The sequence below is a fragment of the Triturus cristatus genome, chromosome 10, assembly GCF_964204655.1.
Source record: "Triturus cristatus chromosome 10, aTriCri1.1, whole genome shotgun sequence".
NCBI classification, from domain to species: domain Eukaryota; kingdom Metazoa; phylum Chordata; class Amphibia; order Caudata; family Salamandridae; genus Triturus; species Triturus cristatus.
The window spans coordinates 588,519,447-588,537,702 of NC_140593.1; the positions used below are offsets into that span (position 1 = coordinate 588,519,447).

The 18,256-nt window shown below is 46.4% G+C and overlaps 1 protein-coding gene across 3 annotated transcripts in view; it reads left to right on the forward strand.

Moving 5' to 3' along the window:
- SNX29 (sorting nexin 29) overlaps positions 1-18,256 on the forward strand; it is a 1,557,993-nt gene that overhangs the window by 270,818 nt on the left and 1,268,919 nt on the right. For all 3 annotated transcript variants that reach the window (XM_085632108.1, XM_085632106.1, XM_085632107.1), the window contains exon 10: positions 3,094-3,187. In XM_085632108.1, coding sequence (XP_085488234.1) covers positions 3,094-3,187 — 94 coding nt within the window. The remainder of the gene's footprint in view (positions 1-3,093; positions 3,188-18,256) is intronic.

Below are 18,256 nucleotides of genomic sequence, written 5' to 3' on the forward strand. Positions count from 1 at the left end.
CAACCTGCAGGATGCTTATCTCTATGTGCCGGTCCATCTATGCTCTCAACGGTTTTGCCGATTCTGTGTTCTGGGTCAGCATTTTCAGTTACAGGTATTTCCCTTTGGCCTTTGTCCCCCCCCCCCTCTGGTTGTTTACTAAGGTTCTGACCCCTCTGATGGGTCATTTGCATGGGAGGGGTATAAAAATCTTTCCTTACCTGGATGATTTCTTGATTTCTGCTTCTTCTTATCTACGGCGGAGCTCCAGGTCTGGGAGGTTTGCCGGGCCCTGGAGGATCACGGATTCCTGGCGAATCGGAGGAAGTCCTGCTTGGTTCCTTCTCAGGATCTGACGTACATTGGGGCGCACTTCCGGACTCAGTTGGAATTGGTGTTCCTGCCTCCTGCTTGGAAATTGACTCTGTTGTCAGAAATTCGTTCCCTGTTGTCGGGGACTTGTCCTCCTGTGAGAATGTGGTTGAGGGTCCTGGGTCTGATGTCCGCCTCGTTGTTGGTGGTCCCGTGGGCTCGTCTTCACCTGTATCCCGTGATCACCCATGTTTTTTCTCATTGACGCCCTTGTGGTCTGGATTTCAATCAGGGGATTCCGGTGTCGGACCAGGTGAGGGAGGATCTATCTGGTGGTTAACCGACGATCATCTGTCCCGGGGTCGTCCGTTTTTGATTGTTCCCTCTCGAGTGGTCACTACAGATGCCAGCAGGTTGGGCTGGGAGGCTACTCTGGGCGATTCTTCGGTGCAGGGCGAGTGGTCGCAGGCCCTGATGTCTTGTTCCTCCAATTACAGGGAACTGAAGGCAGTTCAGTTGGGTCTATTAGCTTTCTCTGCCCTGCTGGGAGGTCTCCATGTTCAGGTCCGGACGGACAACCAGGTGGTCATGTCATACATCAATCATCAGGGGGGTTGTAGAGTTTGTTCCCGCAGTTGCCTCAGTCGCCTGTGTTCTTGGGCGGAGTCGAATTTGGCGTCCCTGTTGGCAATTTATCTCCCGGGTCGGGAGAATGTCATGGCGGACTGTCTGAGCAGGGTCTTTCCCTCCATTGGGTCTTTGTCTCTGACCCGGTTGATGTTCCGGACGTTGCAGAAGATGTTTGGGTGTCCGGTGGTGGACTGATTTGCGTCTCCGGTCGATGCCAAGATCCGTTGTTTATGCAAGATTATGCCTTGTCCAGACGCATGGAAAGTGGATGTGATGTCCTTCCTGTGGCCGAGGGGCCTGTTGCATGCTTTTCTGCCTGTTCCCCTGATTCCTGCAGTATTGCTGAAGATCAATAGGGGGGGCTTTGGTTCTTCCGGTGGTCCTAGGTTGGTGCCGTCGCCCGTGGTTTCCTCTCTTGTTGGAACTGGCGGTGCGTCCGGGTTGGACGTTACCATGTGATCTGTATCCTTTGATGGGCCCTCTAGTTCCTCTTCCGGTGTTTAGGTCCATGGGTCTGCAGGCTTGGCTCTTGAAAGGGAATCCCTGACCCAGAGTGGTTGTTCTGTGGAGGTTACTGGTCTTATCCAGCAGTCCAGGAACCCCTCGACTTTGAAGTCATACGTTAAGCATTGGGACAACTTTGTTGGTTGGTGTTTTCGCCAGGGTTGGTCAGTTGAGACTTTGGATCCTGCTCGTGTGCTGGATTTTTTGAAGGAAGGTTTTGATTAAGGCTTAGCCCTTTCTACCCTCTGTGCTCAGTGGGCTGCCATTTGGGCTTTTCATGGGCTCCCTTTTGTGTCTGTGGAGCCGTTGGTGGCTCATTATTTCAAGTCTCTTGCTTTTCAACGTCCCCGTCCGATGCGGTCTCCTCCCCGTGAGACTTTCGTTGGGTGTTGAGGGCCTTGCAGGAGGTTCCCTTTAATCCTTTGGAGTCTGTGGATTTGAAGTTTTTGACTCTAAAGGTGATGTTTCTGGTGGGTATTGCCTTTGCCAGGCGTGTTGGGGAGTTGGGGCTTTCCTGCGGTCTGCTCCTTTTTTAAGGATTCTGGAGGATCGAGTGATCATACGTGTTCATCTTACTTTTGTCCCTAAGGTGGCCTCTTTCTTTCATCGTGCTGCTGAGGTGGTCCTCCCTGTCTTCTTTCCTGTTCCTTCGTCTGCGGAGGAATCTCTATTGCATCTTTTAGATGTTAAGCGTGCCTTGGTCATTTATTTGTATCGCACAACTTCCTTTTGTAAGGTGGTCAGCTTGTTTGTCACTTTTGATCTGGCTCGGCAGGGCCTGAAGCCCTCTCTTTCCACTCTCAGTAGGTGGATTAAGGAGGCTATTCTTTTGGTGTATGATACCCAGTCTGTTTTTCCCTCTCATCCTATTTGGGGGCATTCTACTCGCTCTGTTGCTCTTTCTTGGGCTGCCTTTAAAGGGGTTTCCATGGAGGATATTTGCAGGGTGGCCACTTGGTCTTCTCCTCATACCTTCATGTCTCATTACCGGCTTGAGGTTGGGGGCAGCTCTTCTGTGTCCTTTGCCTCTTCGGTCCTGGACTCTGTGGTTTCTTGAGATGTGTGTCTCTCTACATTGTTGTCAATAAAGTTTGTTTTATACTGCCTTCCTTGTGTGGGCTGTGTTCCTTCCATGAAGCTGATGTTGCTTTGGTATCGGCTCACTGGTAATTACTGTAGCGAGGAAGATCAACGAGGAGGTAATGCCCCGGTTACTTACCGGTAGTCTTCATTACTCCGAGTCCTAGTCTTCCTCGCCACAGTATAGTTTCCCTTCCCTCCCTCCCCTCTGTGGTGGCTTCATGTTTGCGGCTTTTTTTTCAGGTCGTGCTGGGACTTTTGTGTCCTTTAATATGATTGGTTGTTGCCACTGGGGACCATATTGGAGGGATAGAGAGACTAGTATGTATCTTTTTACGTGGAGTTTCTGTAGGAGCAGAATGCTCACTGGTAATTACTGTGGCGAGGAAGACTAGGGCTCGGAGTAATGAAGATTACCGGTAAGTAACTGGGGCATTAGTATACATGTTTTTTTTGCCAATTGTGTATCATGAATAGCTAAAATCGCTTTACATTTTTTCCAGCTCGTCTTTGTTTGTCTTTTGTTGTACTCTCTTAAAATCAAGTTGTCCAAAGATTTTATACAACTCATGTGTTTTTGTTCTTCAGATGGCACGCTGGATATTCTGGCTTGCGGAGATGACCATGAAAATTCAGTCCTCTCTGTCGAGTTGACTCAAAGTGTGTCCGATGTTCAGTACAGGTGTGTATTAAACATTAACTGATACTTCATACTTAAAATGACAGATTTGCTTTGTTTACACCTCATTCGTACGTTCTTCAAAATTCACCAGATAAATTGGTAAAGGATAGACTTTTGATGGAATCTTTTTCCAGCCTGTATCAAATAAATAACCTGACCATAAACCATGAATGTGTTTTAATTTTTTTAAGTACCACTTACGTCTTCTCAGGCACAGAGTTTGTTGCAACAATGTAAATTTGATAATATTTTTTCACATTTTTAAAGGCTAAAGTGATATGAAGAAAAGTTGTTGTGTTTCTATGCAATTTAAAAAATAGTTTAAAAAGTTTTCGTTTGGAACTTATTTTTCATACATGGGATCTAAGAACAAGATCACTCAACTTTTCTTTTGTAGCCATATAGATATTGAATGTGTGCCATTTAATTCTTCCTAGCCAAAGAGTTTATTCCAAAAATTTAAATGTGATAAAATGTTCTCACATTTTTTAAGCATGGCTATTGAACCTGACACTTTTGGGTGGTAGACCCCCTCCAGCCCCCCAAACAATGTTACCTTCATCCCATCTGTTTTGATGAATTTGCTTTTGTTGGGTATAGGACTCTCTGCACTTTACCACTGCTGACCAGTGCTGAAGTGCATGTGAGTACACATGCACGCCCTAAAACAAACCTTACACCTGATTGACGCATTTAATTTACTTGTTTGTCTCAGTTAAGGGGTACTACATGTGTTGCTCAAATATGAGTTTACCTTGAAAAATAAAAGACAAGAGGCATTTGGCAAAACAGGAATAGTTGGTTTAATTAAACACCTCAGCCGGAGCACAGTTACAGAAACAGGTCTGAAGACTGTCTTCAGTCGATCCTTGTTTGGTAAAGGAATGCAGGCCTTGTCTGAGAAGTCATAACTAAGGCCCCTGATAACAAATGCAGGTGGGCCTCGACCGTGCATGGAGACAATAGGGACCAGTGGGTAACGTGTCCTGATGTTCGGCATGTGGGGCAAATGATCACTGCGTGTAATGTATGTGCTGGGTCCTGATTGGCTATGTGTTCCTAACTTGTGTGGCATCTTATTTCATGGTATTTATCTGCTTTATTGGGGCAAATTCCACTGGACCATTGTGGTATCGCTGCTCGTACCTGGAGGATGGAGCTAAATTTCCTGTTCGCACATTGTCTGCCTGGCTTCGTGCCCCCCACCTGTGACCTGTCAATCAGTAACCTTGGGCCTAAGTCGCAGAGCATGCTTGACCATGTGTTTCTGAGTTGGGGTTGATGAGCAGTTCATGAAGGGCGAGTTTGTTAACAGTGATGCGATTTTGCTTGTATATGCGATTGTATCATTATAAACATTGACATCAATGTTATCAATATTAACACATGTACCCAGGGCCTGTAAGTTACTTTTCTACTAATGGACCTACAGTATTCATTGTGCCACCCACTGCAGTACCCTTTTAGAACATGTCTAAGTGTTTTAAACTGCCATTTCGATATGGGAAAATAAACCTTTTGTTTGGTCTAAACCTTCTGCTTTAATGCATATAAGTCACACTAAAGTAGCCTTAGAGGCACATAGGGCAGTGCACACTGTATTTACAAAATAAGACTTGTGGTTTTAAGTTTTACATGTCCTGGTAGTGAATATCTCCTAAACTCATTTTTCACAATTGCAAGGCCTATCTCCCCCATAGGATAACATTGGGTTACCTTATTACACTTAATAAGTGATTACCTAAGTTTGGAAGCAGATAGGAAGATTATGTTTACACTAAAATGCATTGTAATTTAAAACCCTCTTTTTTTGGCAAATTTGGATTTTAAATCACAATTCTGAAGATGCCATGTTTCGAAGGCTTGTTTTTTTTTTCCCTAACCATTTGATGTCTACAGCCTCTGTCGTGGGTCACATGACTAGGTGTAATTGACAGTTGACCTTTTTGTATTCCTCCTAAACAGTGAGACAGAGGGGGACTAGATGTTGGCAGGAAGGACAATCCTGCCATGATTGTTGAGGGAGGAGCTGTTGCCTACCTCTATTACATTTCAAAGGGCTGCCCCAGCACACACTCACAAAGGGTCTTGACACCAGCTTATTATGACCCCTTACTACTCAGTGACTGGGTAAAAGAGGAAGGAAGTTTCCAGAACCAACAGTGTGGGTGGTTTTACCCACTTTAAAAGCTGGAATCAGGCATAAATATTGGACCTCTTGAACCACTCATCAGATCACTTCTGGACCTGTGGAAGACTCAGAAGGACTGCTCTGCTGCCCTTACTACTGAATGGAAGGGCTGCCCTCTGTAAGAAGAACTGTCCTGCTGCTCTGCTTACTGGGGTGGGAGGCTGCACCCGCTGCTTGAACCTAAAACCCCCAGACTGACTCCAAGGGCTAGGTGGCTGGCATCCTGTGTGCACTACAGAGACATCACAAGCTCCATAGACCTTTTCTGCACCAGCCCTCCTGTCCAGACTCGACTGGATTTGCTTGTGCCCTGCTTCTGGCTTCTGCTAGAGTAAGTTCTCATCCCCAACAGGTGCCCACCAGGTCCTTGACACTTGGCTGGCATCGGAGTGTACTGCTCCTGTGCCCAACTGTGTCTTCCCTCAGAACTGACTCATATCGACGTAGGACCTCGCTTCACTCCTGATCAGTGGCCTCATCAGAACAAATGCAGTGCAACTCATCTTGACGCAGGACCGTGCATGGCAGGATATTGGAGCTCCTGATCGGCAGCCTCATTGGAACCGAGGCAGCGCAACGGATCTAGATGCAGGACCAATCATCGCAGCACCTTTCAGCTCTTGATCAGAATACTCATTGGACCTGACACAGTGCGACACAACTCAGTCTGCAGCTTCTTTGGAACCAACGCAGCATAACGCAACTCGACACAGCTCCTCCCAGGCAGCAGCCCCATCAGAACCAATGCAATTCGACGCAACGCAATGCAGGGCCTCGAATCTCAGTCCAAGTACAACCAGGTACATTGTCCAGCAGGCCGAACTCGGTCCTGCACCTGGTTTGCTCTCCCTTGCGGTTGGATTGAACTGGAGGGTTTGCACCTGTCCGACATGACCAGAAAACCACAGTTGGCGCTTTCTGCTTTTTGGAGCTACTTTCGCCTAAGACTTTGGAATTCGATATCTCCAGTTCTACTGATAAAATATTTGACGTTTTGATATATTTTAGTTGATTAAAATGTACACTATTTTTCAGTTTTATCGTGGGAGTTTTCTTATGCTGTGATTTCACTTTGTTACTGTTTAAGTACTGCATAAATACTTTGCACATCGCATCTACGTTAAGCCTGACTGCTTTGGTGCCAAGCTACCTGAGGTTAAGCACTGGTTAATTTAGTGACATTTTGCCATTCACCCTTGCAAGGATTGTGGTTTTTGCTTAAGAAGGGTTTCACATACCCTCAACCAAAAATCCTTGTTTCTCACAGTGTCTAAATAGCTATTAAGCTGAGTTGTGTTTGTTCCAATGCAAGGTAAGTGTTGTAAAGATTTAACATTTTATACATAGAATCTAAAAACAAGGTCACTCAAATTTTCTTTTATAGGTATGCACATATTCTAAGGCAGGAGGTGCATGCGGCCCTCCTAACCTTTGATTGCGGCCCCCTGGTGAACAGCAGCACTGGGCAGCTGTTCGCTTCACAAAGCAAGAACAGTCAGAAAGCTGTGAAACAAACATGCACACTTTATTTACACATTAACTAAAGTAATGGTATAGAAGAACAGAATGTGTCCTAGGCAGCTTATCTTTAGGAACACCTTTAGTTCTAAAGACATTTTGCACTAGGTGCCAGACTGTGTCTGTAGATCTTTCGTAGCAATGCTTCTGTGTGCCGCTAGCTGAGCTACCACAACTAGGTTCCTCCCGGTGCAGTCTGCTTTCTTGGGATGAGTTACAAGGACACAGTGGCTCTGAACAGACTTTTACCAAAGCTCCATGGTCCACAACAGTTCCTGCGACCCCCTACTCTGGTGTTGACACCACCAGCGCTGGAGAATACGCCAGTGGTGATGTCCAATGGGGGGAACCGATTTCAGCCTGCGATCAGTTGATGTTGCCATACGAACAAAGAAAAGCACAAACGTTTGGCATGCATCCTGACTCTACCCATGTGCTTCTACCGCTTTACAGCTATCTCTAAAGGCTCCATTATCTTTGTAGTTGTTTTTCTTACCTTTTGCCACAGTAAGACACACCTCAGGATGTTGATGATGGAGAGTGGATTTTCTTGCTCCCCCCTCATTACACTGATGATGCCTTAAACCTTGATTGCACAACACCAGTGGACTTGGCACCTCCTGTTGGTCAGAGCTTTCTAGCCTCATGGGCCACCAACTGTGGAGAGTGCCTTATTTCCAGTGGTGGTTCGGAGGGCAGAGTTGGTAGCGTTACAGCTGCCCTTTACTGAGACCAAAACAAATGTTTTGCCAGAAATTGTGCTGCCTGGCCAGCAGCTTCTGAGTCCTTACCTCTATTTAACGATGCCTTCACTGACATTTTAATGGCTATTTTTTTTGTTGAAAACAGATTTTATTTGTCAAAATAACACATATGACGCAGATCTCTGAACCCCAGAGACAACTGCCGCATGAAAGATGCAAAAATTGACTTTTGACCATTTTACATATTTTAAAGACAGGAGAATATGAAAGGCAATACAAATAAAATCAACCCCTCCCAACAACCAACCCTCCCCACCCCCTGGCGCACCGTCCCCCTATTCCGGAGCAACATAGCACTAACTCAAACTGCCATTGGTCAACACAAGAGCCCACCTTCCACAGCACCATGTCCTGCCGAGGAATTGTGGGCAACCCACCAAGGAATGCTAAGAACGGGGGAAACCCGTAAAAAGGGACTCGGCGAGGGGGGGGGGTAGGGGGGGGAACACACTCTGGCTTCCAAAATAGGGATCTCCAAGCCCATGCAGAAGTCCATACTATTTTTCCAAGCCGAAACTGAGGGAGCCACTGCCGCCTTTCAGGTTCTAGCTATGTCCCTCTTCGCCAAGGTAAAACCTAGGCGCATGAGATGACGCTTGTAAATATTGCCCCCGATTCCTTCCATCACATGTAGGAGGACTAACTTCGGCGGACTAGGGAATTCCCACCCCAGCAACTCGGAAAGATAGGCCAAAACTGCCCTCCAGAATCGTGCTAATGCAGTGCAATGCCATATAGAATGCAGCAGGGTCCCCTCCTTATGTTCGCAACAAAAACACACCGGTGAAGCCACCAAGCCCGCCCTCCAGAGCCAGACCCTGGTATAATACACCCGATGAAGGTATTTAAATTGAATAAGCCGCAGTCTCATTGCAATAGCTGCCTCACGCCACGCGATGTTGTTGGCTATTTGGTTGAAACTTTGTTCTTGCACACCTGTGAGCATCTTTGAGAAGCAGGTGGCCAGACATTGTAAATGGCACATAATTACTCAGATTTTCTTACTAAGCACCTTACTCCAGAAAGCCTTATTGTACAGGCCTCAACCGGTAAAGTGAATCTTAATTCATTTTCCACCAATCCACTGGATAGAGAATCTCAAATATGTTTTCTTTAACCATGGCGGTCTGTAAACGCTGTGTGTCTGTTGGGCCTATGCACCCATTCCTTTTGGGACATGGCCACAAGATCTTGCTAGCAGTCTCAGAAGACATGAGGACCTTTTTGTCCCAGTTGATCTATGATGGGTAGGATGTAGCAAATATGTTATCCATGCAGGTTTAGATTTGATAGATTGCCTTGTCCAAGTGGTTGACACCAGTGTGGCTGTTCGTCAACATGTCTGGATGACGTCTACTGGGTTCTCCTGCGAAGTGCGGTCTTCCTTGATGGATATACCCTGTGATGGGTCCTGCCTTTTTGGTCAGAAGGCGGAACCCACTTTGGAAAGTGTTATAGACAGTAAAGCTACAGCTCATTCTTTGGGGCTGTTTGTCCCTGCCAAACAATTGCTCACCAGTGTCAGAATTTTAGTGGCTACTCCATAGGTCTGTGGTATAGATAGAAACATTCTTCCTAACCAGTGATACAGCAGATTATCCATTCCTTTAGGGGCTCCAGTCTTGGATTAATCAGTCTTCTAACACCTCCTCCCCTGTTACAAAAGCTAACAAACTGCTTTAGCCTGCCCTAAGTGACATCCAGTTGGAGACAGGATCCAACACTGTCTTCCGAGCCGGCAATCCGAAACATCCGATAGATGGTTCATGCTAATTATTTTCTATATCCATCCCACACCAGAATAGACTTCAAAGAGCATCAAACCATCCTGCAATAGGAGGTGCACCTCTTTCTCTTCAAAAGTGCCATAGAGATGGTACTGGACATGGCAAAAGGTGTTTTTTAAAAACTTTCAATATATCCTCAAGAAAGGATGTGGGTCTCAAGCCTATCTTGGACCTCCATACCCTCAACGCCTTCGCATGGAAGGACAGATTCAAAACGCTCACATGGGCCAAGATCCTATCTGCTCTGGGGTCAGGTGACTGGATGGTGTTTTTGGACTTGCATGACTTATATTTTCATATACCCGTCCTGCAGTCCCACGGGTGTTACCTGCGGGTCAAGGTAGGCTAGGAGCATTTTCAGTTCGCTGTGACTCACCAGTGCCCCTCGGGTGTGCACAAAACTAATGGCAGTGGTCACTGCCCATCTTTGGGGGGGCAAGAGGTGCTATATACCTGTACCCCGAAGACTGACTGCTGAAGGGGAGCTTTCCTCAATCAGTTATGGTACAAAAGGGGGTGGTGATGGACGGAGCATCAGAACCAATCAAACACTCACACCCAGTCAACAGGTCTGGGTTTTATCCATCACCGTTCTTTAGCCCACTCTGCCACCCCAGTTCAGACATGGCCATATGCAAGTCAGTCCGACCCTGTGCCTCATAGGAACAGTCCAGCCCGAACTGCCAAGCCATGCCTTCCCTGGACCGGAAACAAGCTTCCTAGGACCGGTTTCTGGCATTTCAGCCGTCTTCAGCCAGGCTTGCTTGAATCCAGTGGCAAAGTGAGCAAGGGACTCACGTCTGAGCATACCCTGCCAACTTATGGCGAACAAAGCGGTACAAAAGGGGGTGGTGATGGACGGAGCATCAGAACCAATCAAACACTCACACCCAGTCAACAGATCTGGGTTTGATCCATCACCGTTCTTTAGCCCACTCTGCCACCCCAGTTCAGACATGGCCATATGCAAATCAGTCTGACCCTGTGCCTCATAGGAACAGTCCGGCCCGAACTGCCAAGCCATGCCTTCCCTGGACCGGAAACAAGCTTCCTAGGACCGGTTTCTGGCATTTTAGCCGTCTTCAGCCAGGCTTGCTTGAATCCAGTGGCAAAGTGAGCAAGGGACTCACGTCTGAGCATACCCTGCCAACTTATGGCGAACAAAGCGGTACAAAAGGGGGTAGTGATGGACGGAGCATCAGAACCAATCCTTCCAGGGAAGCCATGGCTTGGCAGTTTGGGATGGACTGTTCCCATGAGGCACAGGGTCAGACTGATTTGCATATGGCCATGTCTGAACTGGGGTGGCAGAGTGGGCTAAAGAACGGTGATGGATTAAACCCAGATCTGTTGACTGGGTGTGAGTGTTTGATTGGTTCTGATGCTCCGTCCATCACCACCCGCTTTTGTACCGCTTTGTTCGCCATAAGTTGGCAGGGTATGCTCAGACGTGAGTCCCTTGCTCACTTTGCCACTGGATTCAAGCAAGCCTGGCTGAAGACGACTGAAATGCCAGAAACCGGTCCTAGGAAGCTTGTTTCCGGTCCAGGGAAGGCATGGCTTGGCAGTTCGGGCTGGACTGTTCCCATGAGGCGCAGGGTCAGACTGATTTGCATATGGCCATGTCTGAACTGGGGTGGCAGAGTGGGCTAAAGAACGGTGATGGATCAAACCCAGATCTGTTGACTAGATGTGTGTGTTTGATTGGTTCTGATGCTCCGTCCATCACCACCCCCTTTTGTACCGCTTTGTTCGCCATAAGTTGGCAGGGTTTGCTCAGACGTGAGTCCCTTGCTCACTTTGCCACTGGATTCAAGCAAGCCTGGCTGAAGACGGCTGAAATGCCAGAAACCGGTCCTAGTAAGCTTGTTTCCGGTCCAGGGAAGGCATGGCTTGGCAGTTCGGGCTGGACTGTTCCCATGAGGCACAGGGTCAGACTGATTTGCATATGGCCATGTCTGAACTGGGGTGGCAGAGTGGGCTAAAGAACGGTGATGGATCAAACCCAGATCTGTTGACTGGGTGTGAGTGTTTGATTGGTTCTGATGCTCCGTCCATCACCACCCCCTTTTGTACCGCTTCTCTCAGTTATGGGTCACCTCTGGATGACAGCAGAACTTTTAAAAGCATTGGATTTCCCAATAAAGGAGCCTAAGCTCCACAAGATTGAGCTTCAGAGGCTTTCTTTCATTGGGCATTCCTGGATATGGTGGAGTTCAGGGCATAACTTCGGCAGCAATGCTTCCAGGACTTTTGGTCTATGATTCTGTTGTTTCAGGCTTGCTTCTGGATTCAGGTGAGTGTGATTCTGAGGCTTCTTGACCCCTTAGTCCTGTGTGCCCTCCTTGTCAAACACAGCAGGTAGCGCCTGAGAGTCATATAGTGAAACTTTTTTTTTCTCAAACTTTTTTTATTCAAGAACATGGTGTATAAATAGGCTATCCTGTTTTAGATTTAAACCTATAATAACTTAAAAAAAACCCACTGAAGGGGAAATAGCCCTCACCAGTGAAAAAACACCTGCACAACCACAAACTAAATGCCATTCAAAGAAAGAAAAAGGAGAGATAAAGAGCCATTTTTATTCCTTCCTGAAGGGGCCAATACAATGTAACTTTGTTATACAAGGTAGCAGCAAGAAATACTGGGCTAATAATTTCTGCTTGAGTTTTGTTGTTTAGGGATGTCACTAAAATATTGTTTCCTCTTCCTTTTTACTTTTTTCAGTTTAGTGGTCTTTGGTCTAAAGATTCAGGGTTTAGAAGCATATTTTCGGTCTTATTTAATTATTTTATCAACTGTAGAGAATCAGAAAATATCAAAATAATATTTGATATTTTGGCTAGGTTCTTTCACTGGCTGGTTTCATAAGAATCTTTCCCAACATGTACCATCACATTTACCGACAGAGAATTGGTGAAACTCTTTTATTCATCAGCCACGTTTTCTAGTGAGTCAGCATTGATAGTAGGTGGATTGCCAAACACCCCAGGCTTTAAACTTTCACTGTAAGGTGTAGTGACAGCTATTTGTGAAATGAGTGATGTCACCAAGCATCTGGGATAGTGGTAAACACATGACATCAGACTTTTGGAAAACATGGAACACAGTGTCACTTAGAATGCTGCTGCAAAAGTTCTTATCAAGTTCAACAAAGATTGGAGTGATATTGTTTGTATTTGCAGTGATTCAGCTACGTATATGAAAATGTTGTGTGATGACCTGTCAAAATTGATACCTAAGCTAAAGTGCTTCTCTGTAAGAGATCCTTGCCACTTGCTAGATGGTATGCTGAAACCATCTTTACAATCTTCAGAGTTAATGAAGAATGCTATTGACTTTGTAGTCTATTCTGGTGCACTTTTTCATTATGCGAGGGAACTAAAACACAAACATTTCTCATTTTATGCTTTGTGTGGCATCAAAGAAACAGTCATCCCAACTGTGTCATTTAGCCGGTATTTCTCAGTCGTAGAGGCCGTGAATGCTATACTATCCATGTGGTGACCGTTTACAGAATTTTTGCTTAGTGATGATGCCAAAGGCAAGAAATGTGAGGATCTTCGGTCGCATATTGATAGTGATGTGAAAAAAAGTACACTGTACTGCATTCTTAGATTTTTACAGGAAAACATGACTGCTGTTGTGGGCATAATAAAAAAAAATAGAGTCTGAGAACACTTATCTACCAAGTGTTCAGCATAATTGGTGTAGATATGAAACATCTCCTTGAAAGTAGGCTGGGCGACACTTTTAGTGACTGGCACTGCAACATATTCCATGTTAGAATGCTTGTCACTTGGTAAGCAAAGAAATGTGGAGCAATTCAGTAAATGTTATTTTACAATGTATGAGAAATGGCTTGCAGTGATCCCTTCACCAACTATAGCATTTGAAGTCAATTAAGCCTCTCTGTGGTACTGTGCACAAGTTCTAGATCCGTTCCATAAAGGGGAATTTTCTCTGGACTTTGAAAAGTACTGTGTCGTTTTTTACCGATTTAATAATTCTGAGGGCATATGCGCCCAGTTCAACACACATGTTGCAGGACTTGTCCCAGAGAAACGCGTTCTTCAGTTGCCCCAGTATTGGCATGGAAAGCTATATTAGTTGCCAGAGTTAGCAAATTGTGTAGTGGCTGTTTTGGTGTTGCCTGTCTCAAGTGCCAATGTTGAGAGGGCCTTTTCACAGATAAAACTTTACATGGGAAGGAAAGAGCGAGAGTGCATGATCAAAGACTCACTGAAGAAGTATTGTATGGTGTCTTATAATGAGTTTGATTTGTACAAAATTATTTGTACGTACACTGTCTATATACCATGCACTATCAGTGCAGAAAGCAAGCAATAATAAAGACAAAACGTTCCATAAACACCAGAAAAACACTGCTTCGGTCGTTTTTAATTGCACCAAAATGTGTAACCACGAATAACCACTGTTTTTTAAGGTATTGAAATCACGAAAAAAATCCCACCAGAATTTACCAAAATAGAAACTGAAAACAGGAAAGCCTATGTATAAATATCATTACATTATCATCATCTAAATACGTAGGTGCAAGACTAAGGTTGTACAGTATTATCGTCATATGGTACCAATCAGAGTCTAACACGTAAATTATAGACTGCACACCCTATTTTTTCATGCTATTCATCTTTACTACTGGCTCAACTGGATTACTTTTTGATAAACATGGACTAAAATGGATGAAATTGCAGATACAAATAAGATTGTTACAAATATATTGGCCTAAGGGGCCCATAGCAGGCTGTGCACCCTGAACTGGTGTACTGTTTACGCACTGGTGTTATATATCTAAACCAATCAGAGTACAGCACATCAAATAAGGGACAGTTCTACACATAGTAGGTTCGAGTAGAAGCATTAATCAGTACAAGGACATTGGAAGGACAGGGAGATGCAGCTCTCGAGCAACTCAACTGAAAGGTGGGGCTTTAAATTGTGCGCAATATATCACATCCTTAAGCTTCAGAATCAGCATTCTCATCACTGAGATCTCCCTCGGGGGGGCGGGGGGGGGGCGGCAGAAAACAGCCACATAGTTCCACCCACACTTCCACATCCTCCTGAAGCTTCTTGTCTGTTCTACTACTCTTCACATAGATCTTCTCCGCGAAGGACTATTCCATCACATCCTTCTCCCTGCGCTCCAGTGATGGGCCTATTCCCCCATCCACACAATTGCGACACGCCTCTTGGCCGGCACCAGCGCAAATTGTAGAAATTTGTAAGCCATTTTCCTGCCCTTGGCTCTCACCATGTTACCCAACAAGCAGAACTAGGGCGTGAGGACACCCTGCAGTGATTAGGTTTGCACAATACTTTCCACTACCAGAATCCAGTATGTATGCACCAAGGGGCAACCCCAAGCCAAGTGCATAAGTCCACCCTGTATAATTACAGCGGGACAGGAAGAAGGTCGATCAGGTTACAGGCGGCTAAGATGGCATCATATAAGTGCAATGAGGAAATTAAAATGATCCAGCTTAAACCGCGCATTATCATAGACTGTTCGAGTCCGAGCTCACACTGTTGCCCATACCTCATTCACCATAGGTTCCCCCAAGTCCTTCTTCCATGCCTCTCGAGCTCGCAACTGCCTGTGGCAACATCCATCCACAAACTCAGCCAGTCAGGCCTGCATATTGTAATAAGTGGCCAGGACCCACTCCAAATTGAGTCTGAGCACCCTCAAAGAAGATAAAGGTCTCACCCGGGTAGAGATCTCCCCAGTTATCACAGCCTCCCTGCTGCCAAGCTTGATAAGTCGTATTGGCCTCCACGGGTCCAATCGGGCTGAGTATCCATACGAGTAATTCCCTATGAAAGTGTGCCCTACACAGCACTACTTTTACCAAACGCTGCCTACTCTGGCCATCTGTCTGACCATATAGGGTCGGTCTGCTGTCACCCCTGAGCCCTCCATCAATAATACAGAGAGGTCCTCATCACCCTCAGTCCCTGCCAGCAGCTGTTTTCCCCAATTACTGCCTTCCACCAACCATCTAGCTGCATGCTGCATCAGGGCTGCCAAATAATAGATCTCCAACCGTGGACTTCTAGCTCTCCATCCTCAGAGCTCCCTCCCAGATCAGTGATGCAAGCAGGGTGTTCAATTTACTGAAAACCCAGGAGGGAAGGGGGCAAAGGGGGGCAAAGGGAGTGCTGGATGACAAATAGACAGCAATCCTGCTCATGAGCGGCAGTGTGTTTCAGAATACTACAGAGTACTGCAGTAAACCCAGTACTCAGTACATGTTATATTGCATTTGGGCCTACTTCGAATGACAACTATTATTCCCAAATAGCGGAATCTATCCAGTTCCCACTGGAAGCCAAAGTCCGGAAGGTTTCTCCATCGGAGTACCCACCAGTGCCATCACAGGGAGCAAAAACAACTTCCTCCTGTTCAAACGTAACCCTGAGACTGCACCAAAGTCTTTTAGAATCTGCGGGAGCTCTTCCAGGGACTCCTGTGGTGCCCTGAGATAATATAGTGCATTGTCTTCATATGGCGATACTAGATGATTAGCGTCACCCACCTTTATACCCCACCGAGATAAATCCTGGCGTACCGTGATCGCCAGGGGCTCCAGTGCCAGAGCAGACAACAAGGGTGACAGTGGGTAACCCTGTTGAATGCCCCCTCCCAGTGCCCAGCAGTTTGAGCGGCAATTCCCCACCCTAATCATTCAAGTTGGGCTCATATAAAGTAAGCTGAGCCAGGCACGAAACTTCTGTCCAAACCCGAATACCTGCATAACTTCCGAAAGGTACCCTCAATCAACTGTATCAAATTCCTTTTCTATGTTTACCGCCCTCAAGACCTTCTCTTCCTTTGCCTCCACCTCTTGTAGGGTGTGTGTGAATCTTCTCAGATTAATGCCCGCATTATGGTCTGGGATGAACCCGCATTGATCTTCTTGGACCATCCCTCCCACAATAGGGCTCAGACGGTTAGCTAACATCTTACAAAGGACCTTGACATCAGTATTCAACATACTTAGCGACCGTTATGCCACATGGTCTGTCACCCTCCGCCCCCCCCCCCCCCCCCCCCAAGCTTAGACACCAGGCATATTTCCCCTTCCCTCAAGGTGGGTGGCAAAAATGTTTTTCTTGCTCCTCCAGGTATACCTCAAGGAGACCCTCAGTGAGGGTTGTCGAGTAGGCTAGATAAAATTGTTCAGGGAACCCGCCCTCCCCGGTGCTTTATGTTTATGGAGCAGCTTTAGCGCCACCGTAAATTCTTCCAACCGTAGATCCAATTCCAGCTTTCGACTCACTTCCTCACTCCAGATAGATCTGGATCCCTGCCTGTGTGATCCCATCATCTCTCTTATAAACCTCTTCTAAACGTTGCTTTAATGTTTCCACCACTTTAGCCCGCATGGCCCTCAGTGCTCCATCCACTCCCCTCAAATGTATAACCTGAGCCACCGCCACCTCTCTGTGCAGGCTCCATGACAGGAGCCTCCCTAACTTGTTGCCCATTCTATGAAGGCGTTTCGTGTCCCATATATCCACTATGCGGCAGAGCACGGCTGCTTCCTCTCTATGAGCTTCCCCGCTTACCAGTCCCCTCATCTGCAGGACTGCTAGTTTGGCCTCTCTGTCCTTAAGCCCACACACTGTTCCTGTATCACCTTCTTCATAGCCTCCCATTCAGTAGCCCTAGTGGAGGTGCTCCTCCAGTTCTGTGCCTTATATTCTGTCAGTTCCAGTGACTCCCTGCCCTCTGCGAGTACATCTGCCCTCTGCGAGTACATTTGCTGGAAATCTCCAGTGTGCTCTCTGCACCGGGGTGGAACCCCAACTCAAGTCGCAATTAACCGGGGTATGGTGTGATAAAAATGTAGCCCGGTAGGGCACTTTTGCTGTCTTATCTGCTAGAAGCCAAGCCATTAGCACTCGATCTAACCTGCTATATGTATTGTGCATAAGGGAGCAGCAGGTGAAAACCCGACTCTGCGGAAAATACAACCTCCACACATCAACCAATCCCAGATTATTCATCACCATCCGTAAAGCGACAGTCATGCAGGGCTTCACCCCACTGCGGTGTGGAAGTCTATCCAGCTCCACATCCAGCACACAGTTGAAATCACCCAACCATAGCAGAGACACTTCCACATCCTGGCTAACCAATTTCTGTATGCCACAATAGAAATCTGGACCATCCGTGTTGGATGCATAAGTGTTGAGGATGGGTAGGTCCCTCCCATCCAACAATCCCTGAATGAGCTCATATCAGCACCCACGTCTGTTTTCCGTGTATGTCAATGAAAATGAAGTCCCAGGCGCCACGCACATCAAAACCTCCCTTACGTACAAGGAGTACGAGGCATGATAGAGCTGGCCCCTTCATTGTTTAGTAATTGTTTCAGCTTCCATATCACTCAAAGGCGTCTCCTGAAGATATGCAACATTAACCGTATGCTATTTCAGAAAGGATAACACCCTATACCACTTTGTGTATGAGCCAAGTGCCCGCACATTCCAAGTCAAAATTCTGTATCTATCCCCATGTGTCTAAGATAAGATGACCAGTAACAGTCCAAAAAACAGCAGCACATAACCATTCAGCACACCTACAACTACATACAGCAAACACAGAACCCACAAACATGAACCTCCCCACCACCCACGGATTAGTATAGAAAAAACTAAGGCCTGCACGCATCCCCCAATATCCGTGCCAGTACTAACACTGTCACCCATCCCCTGTCCAACAGAGACAGGGTACCACTCCCAGCAGCATTCCATCCAGCCCGGCCATTAAAAGCAA